Source organism: Mastomys coucha, chromosome X, assembly GCF_008632895.1.
Source record: "Mastomys coucha isolate ucsf_1 chromosome X, UCSF_Mcou_1, whole genome shotgun sequence".
NCBI classification, from domain to species: domain Eukaryota; kingdom Metazoa; phylum Chordata; class Mammalia; order Rodentia; family Muridae; genus Mastomys; species Mastomys coucha.
The window spans coordinates 46,803,453-46,810,687 of NC_045030.1; the positions used below are offsets into that span (position 1 = coordinate 46,803,453).

The following is a 7,235-nucleotide window of genomic DNA, read 5'->3' on the forward strand; positions in this document are numbered from 1 at the left end:
TTTGCATGGCGTAGGGGGCGATTGTAGCTCTTGCAGTATTTTCTTTTCACTGGGAGTAAAATGCATGCTGTAGTCCGTGGATAGCTGAGATATCAGTCTATCTGGCCTATACAATGAGACCCTGTCTCTGTAGGAGTCATTTTATGTGCACACATGTGCTGTGTAGGTGTTTTTTGTTTGTTTGTTTGTTTGTTTTTGATACCAGGTCTAAAAATCTGTGTAGCCGTGGCTGGTCTATAACTTAACAGAGGTCTGTCCACATTTGCCTCTCAAGTGTTGAGATTAAAGCTGTTGTAACCACTGTGCCTATGTGTAGCAGCTGTTTTTATATTAAGCGATAATTCCATGAGGTGTCTCAATTAAAAGTAAGACTTGAAATTGCCCAGTAGATCTGTTTAGCACTACTTTATATACATGCAATCTCCTGTTAGATTCTTTATGAGGCTTGATTTAGTAGAAAAAGTTTGATAGATAAAAGTAATTGAGTAGGTAGATACATTCTACATGGCAGCCAGTTTCTACTTTGTTAGTAGGTGTCTTTTCATTTTTAATAATTTTTGTTTGGTGGAGATTTTGAGTCTTTGGCTTTTTTGGCTTTTCCTCAAAGTTTTAATATGCAGTACCTCATGCATATTAATCAAGTATTGAGTTACATCTGTAGTCTCTAAAATTATGTATTTGTTTTGAGACAGTCTATGGAGCCTAGGCTAGCCTTAAATTCATTGTGTAGCTGAGGATGACCTTGAACTCTCTGCCTCATTTCTCAAATGTTTGGGTTGCAGGTATATGCTACCTTGCTCATGTTTATGCATCGCTAGGAATTGAACCTGGGGGTTGTAGAGAAGTAGTCTGCTGAGTTACATTTTTAGCCCAAACTGTGATATTTTAATTGCAGTATATATTTGGTATGTTTTAAGGTTCCTAAGGAAAAACAGCATCATACTTGGGACATATTATCATGATACAGTGACATATTCAAGTCTTGAATTCCTTTTTTAAAGATTTGTTCATTTATTATATGTAAGTACACTGTAGCTGTCTTCAGACACCACTGGAAGAGAGCATCAGATCTCATTATGGATGGTTGTGAGCCATCATGTGGTTGATGGGATTTGAACTCACGACTTTCAGAAGAGCAGTCGGTGCTCTTAACTGCTGAGCCAGCTCTCCAGCCCAGTCACCTTTCCAGCCCTTGAATTCCTTTTTTTAAAAGAGATATTGAAGCAGGTTTAGTGGTATATACTTGTGATCCTAACACTCAGGAAGTGGAGGCAGGAAGCTTAGGAGTTTGAGGTCAGACTGGGCTACATAATGAGAGCCTGTTACAAAAACAAAAACATCTTCCAAGTAGCAAATTCTTGTTAAAGATAGGACAGTGTATTAGATAATGTAAGGAGTTAAAACAGATATACCTGCTTCTCGGAGCTCATATTTTACAGTTACAAACAAAAAATATGCAATTTCTTATGCACATCAAAATTGAGATCATTATCAAGTTTATATTGTAGATTACTGTATTGATATAGAATGCTTAAGATAATATGGATCTACTATAGGCTAATGGGTAACAAGAATTGACAGGAATAGAATAGGCCCTGGCTATCGTGGATCTCGCTTTCTTCAGGCTGGTCTTGAACTTCAAGATCTGCCTGCCTTTGGCTCACAAATTTAAAACCCTTAGCAAAAGTTCCCTGATATCTATAGAATCTGGGACTTGGCAAATATTTCTATTTGAGTTATTTAGAACAAAGAGCTGGAATTAAAAGCATGTGCCACCACTGCCTGGCAGTTAAATAATTTTCCTAAGTATGGTCCTTGTATCAAAGTAGAACTGGCCATCACATTTTAGCTATTTATTCAGTTTACAGAAACCTATATCTTAGTACTTTTTGTAATTGGTCTGTTTTATAGTAGTCCTTGTAATTGGTCTTCATAGTCTTACATGATTGGTAATGTTTTAAGGTATATTTTATTAAAGTATATGTTACTTTTAGTGATAATACTGAGTTCTTATTAATTAAGTTTTTTCTTTGCCTACTTCATATGTGTATATAGTGAGTTCTGTTTATGCTTCTCCGTCCTCTCTTCCCTCCTTCTCACTCCTGCCATCTCATCTTCTTCCCCACAGGACCCTATTCCGTATCCAGAACTTCATTTGATTTGTGAACCACTGATTTACAATGAGTCAACCTTGTTTTGTTTTTAGATAATGTTGAAAAATTGGAAACATCATCCACATTTCTAAGGAAGATTTAAAATGTTTGCTTATCTTTTTGTTATAGGGAGTCAGAAACACACTTTTCTTCTGACACAGATTTTGAAGACATTGAAGGAAAAAATCAGAAGCAAGGCAAAGGCAAAGTATGTGTTATTTTTGTGACTTTGTTTTTTAACATGTATGTGCACGCACACTTAGTGAAATAATTTTATCGGTCAAATTTGGCTAGTTTGAGGGTCTCAGTTGTGTGACAAACCTGATTATATGGGTTTTTATATTTTCAGACTAAATAGCTTTTGTGAGTATCTGTATGTAGTTTACTGTTATTGACCTTATTAAACATTATTGTTTCTAATAGGTCATTTTATAAAGTATAATATGATAACCAAAATGTGACATGTCAATTCATTTGATTTCCCTATAAATTGATTATGTTATGTTGAAATGTTGTGTTGCCTCAAATATAAACTCAAAATACATAAACTTCCTTCTACTGATGCATCTGGATATGTAATATATAACCAGTTATATATACTGGATTATTAGACCTGTGAACATGATGTCAAAGATGAAACTAAGAAAGTTTTTAGTCAGTAGAATGCATTGTACAATCAGTTTTGTGTAACATACATGGAGCCAAAGGGACAGACCGTGTTGTACTCTAAGCCCCTCTAAAGTGGTTTGTGTGTATGTTTCTGTGTGTGTGTGTGTGTGTGTGTGTGTGTGTGTGTGTGTGTGTGAGTGAGTCAGTGCTTTAGGTAAGGTATTTTTAGAGGCAGATTTGTTAAAACAACTGTAAATACATTTTAACACTATTCTAGGTATATTTTAGGTGCTGTTGTGGTAACAATTATACATACGTACATACATACATACATATATACATACATACATACATGTGTGTGCATATATAATTTAATATCAAATTAAAGTTATAAAAGTCTGGAGAGGTGGTTCAGTGGTTACAAATATGGACTGCTATTCTGGAACTCCCCAGTTTTATTCCCAGAATCAACATCTTGTGACTCATAGCTGACTGTCAATCTGGCTCTAGAGGAATCTGACGCCTCTGGCTTCTACAGGCACCTCTACCTATGTGCATATACCCACCCACAGACATGCACATAGTTTAAAGAACGTCTTGAATGTAAGACTTGGGTAATTTATAGACAGAAACTGAATTTCCTGATAGATAGGCTCCTATGCTACCTGGAAAAATCTTTTTTTAAAATATTTTATTTATTTATTTATTTATTTATTTATTTAATGTCTATGAGTACACTGTCACTGTCTTCAAACATACCCGAAGAGGGCACCAGATCCTATTACAGGTGTTTGTGAGCCACCATGTGGTTGCTGGGAATTGAACTCAAGACCTCTGGAAGAGAAGGCGGTGCTCTTAACCACTGAGCCATCTCTCCAGCCCTCGAAAAATCTTTTGAAAGATTTTCTTTATAAAACCAAACCCAGATTAGCATTTTTATTAATATTGCTATTTTCCTCCTCCTCCTCTCCCCTCGGAGCTAGCCCGAGTGTTGTGTAGCCCCTGCTGGCTTTTGATCAGTTTTTTCACAATGTTGGGATTGCAGGTCTATGTGCCTCCATCAAGCTTTACTTCCTCTCTTTCCTTTATCTTACCATATGGTTTCCTCAAGCACAGCAGATCCATTGAAACATTTTAATTGTACAAGTTTTTTAAACTGACCAAGCATAGTTATACACATGATACACAGTTTGAAAGTATTTGGTTCTGTGATAATATAACTTTTAGGAAACACATTTTAATGTATCCTTTTTTTTTAACCTTCTCTTTCTGAAATTCTTTTACTTGGTTCAAAATCCTTTCATTTTATAATTAGGAATTAGTGATTTAGATGATTCCTTAGTAGGTATTATCTCACAAATATTATGGAAGTTATTTATTGAAATAACTATTAAGCATAGTACTGTTTTTGCTAGGTTAGTAACAAGCCTTTAATTTCAGTTACTCAGGAGGCTAAAGCAGGTTCATTCCTGGGTGGACTCTATTTACCTCAAGTCCAGCCTAGGAAATGACATAGCAAAATACTGTCTCAGAATAATAATGAAATGGACTGGAATTGTATCTCAATAAGTGCTTGCCTTACATTAGTGAGACCCTGAGGCCATCCCTATTACCACAAAGCAGCAACACCAAAAACAAGTGTTGAACAACAACTTAAACCCCAAACCAGAAAGAATATGGTGCTTGTGGACTACTGAAGGAGAAAGGGCCCTCTCTATAGAGCAATATGCAAACTATACACAGCATCTGTGGAAATACATTTTTTGCGTTTGACTCTAGGTCAGAAAAATCTAAGAATATGGCTTAGAGTGTCCATAATATAAGAATAATGATTATATATTTTTAATGTTTTTAATTAAAGATATAGTTTATATTTGAGTATATTGTTAGGTTTACTGCCAACTTGACACTTGTTAAACTGACCTTGGAAAGAGTGGTAATGAAGAAATAAGTGCCTAAGCTGGCCTGTGGGCATATCTTGGGATATCTTGACTGTTAAATGTTATAGGGAAACCCAGGGGCCCATCTTGTGTGATGCTATACTCTAGGTGAGAGCTTCTATACTGTGGAAAAGAAGAGCAAGCTGGCTGAGGGCAAGCAAGGCTGTGCTAATTTCCTTTGCTCTTGATTGTGGGGTGTGACTACTTGAATTTCTACCATGCAGTCCCTGAAATGATAGACTGTATCCTGGAATTGTAAGCCAAATAAAGCTTTCCTTCCCTATGTATTTTACCAAAGCAATAGAAATTAAAACTAGAACAGTGGCCCATAAAGCCGGATATTTAATATTAACTTTATAGACAGTTTGCTGAACTTTGCTCTCTAGATCACAAAAAATATATGCATCTAAAAGGATCCATGAAATCATCATATGCAGGGCTCTGAAATGTTTCCTTTAAAGATTTTATTTTGGCACTAGCATTTAAATGAGTTAGAGGGGTTGGAGAAATTGCTTAGCACTTAAAAGCACTTGCTTGCTGCTCTTTCAAAGGACCAAGGTTTGGTCCCTAGTACCCACGTGGTGATTTGCAGCTGTCTGGGAGTTGAAGTGCAGAGGTTCTACCCTCTTCTGCTCTCCCTCAACACTAGGCACATACATGATACACCAACATACATGCAGACAAAACACTCGTACATACCTAAAAGATGAGTTAGGGTACGTGGTTGATTGCTTTTATCCCTTGGTAGCATACAAAAGACCTACACAAGATTGGGCTATACCAGATCCCGGCATGGATGGAGAAGGTGGGCGAGCTATATTGTTCTTCCCTTATCTGAGGAGCTATTGGCATTTAAAGACTTCTGTGAAAGGGAGAATCAGCTTTCTTGAGAATTTGGCTCCTGAGAGGCTACCCATGCTCCAGTATGTTTTCCTATCATCATGCAGATGCTCAAGCACTAAGTAGACTCCTTTGGTTCAGAGGGGAACGGCAGAAGGGGGGGGATCAGGGGGAGGGAAGGGAGCTGGGGGAGGGAGGGAGGGAGAGAACAGATGTAATTGGGAGGGAAAATAGAAGAATGGAGGAAACATTAAAGGATTGGGGATTAGATTGAATTTGAACAAAATATACATGTATCAAATTCTCAATTAAAAGAAAATATACTCTTTGGTTGTTGGTTTAGTCCCTGGGAGCTTTGGGGTTGTCTGGTTGGTTAATAGTGTTGTTTTTCCTATGAAGTTGCAAACTCTTTCAGCTCCTCACTGGGAGAGGAGCGAGGCACTTGGTCCTATGAAGGCTTGATGACCCAGGGTAGGGGAATACTATGCTTATGCGGCAGGAGTGGGTGGGTGAATGGGGGACCACCATCATAGAGGCAGGGGGTATAGAGGAGTGGATATTGGCCTTGTGGAGGGGAAACTGGGAAGGGGGATAACATTTAAAATGTAAAGAAATTTTAAAAATGTACTAGGAATGGCTCTTTTTCTTTAAGAAGGTGTAAAGGTTATAGGAGTGAACCTTCACATTTTTATTTATGTATATATTTATTTATTTTGTGTGAGTGTATGTATGTACATATGTACAAATGGCGTGCATAAGTGGGGATGTGACTGTGCTTCCTGTGGAAGTCAGAGGACAACTTGGGGAGTTCTTCATTACTATCATTTGAATCTTGGGGATTAAACTCAGGTCCTCAGGCTTGGCAGCAAGTGTTTAACCTTACAAGCCATTTCTCTGGGAATGTTTTCACTGATTCAAGAAACTCCTACTTCCAATGCTGACAGGCTCCTTATGGGGGAATGTCATTTTCCCATAGTCATTAACTGAATTCTCAGGGTGTTTAAGAGTTGGCCCAGGCCAAAAATAAGTTTTATAACTATTTATACTCTCCACAAACCCTTCGGTGATGGGACTGCGAGATGACTCTGTGGTTAAGAGCACTGGCTATTCTTGGAGAGGACCTGGGTTTGATTCCTGGTACCTATATGGTGGCTCACAACTGTATGTAGCTTTACTTTTGGAAGATCACTGTACACATATACATATATGTGGGCAAAATTCTTATATACATAAAATGAAAGTTTGAAAAAGACTATTACAGTGAGTTATACACCTGGCAGTAGGAATTCAGCTAGATTGTTGAACTAAGTCTCAATTACTTTATAAAAGTTATTCTAGCGACCTACTTTATTCTGAACCTTAACATAGTATTATAGACTAAGATAAAACTTGAAGAGATTTTTATTTTTGTGATTTTTTTCAAACTTTATTGATATTTTGAGTGCTTTTAATGTTGTGATATGATATTATTTTTCACAATTAAATCAAATTCTGTAGACTTAATTCTAGGGAATTTAGATCTAAGTAGCATTTACTGAATTCTAACACAGAAAAGTGATAATTATAGCAATTATTTTTTACTTTATTATGTGCTGAGTATATTTGTAATAAATATTTTCTGCTTTCATAATCCCAACAACTCTGTGAGGTAGGCATAGTTTGATCTTCCACCTCACAAACAGGAAAATGATTC

The 7,235-nt window shown here is 36.9% G+C and overlaps 1 protein-coding gene across 1 annotated transcript in view; it reads left to right on the plus strand.

Annotated features, from left to right (window-relative positions):
• Positions 1-7,235, plus strand: part of Stag2 (stromal antigen 2) — a 124,275-nt gene that overhangs the window by 53,647 nt on the left and 63,393 nt on the right. Inside the window, exon 3 of the mRNA XM_031372636.1 lies at positions 2,283-2,415. Coding sequence (XP_031228496.1) covers positions 2,283-2,415 — 133 coding nt within the window. The remainder of the gene's footprint in view (positions 1-2,282; positions 2,416-7,235) is intronic.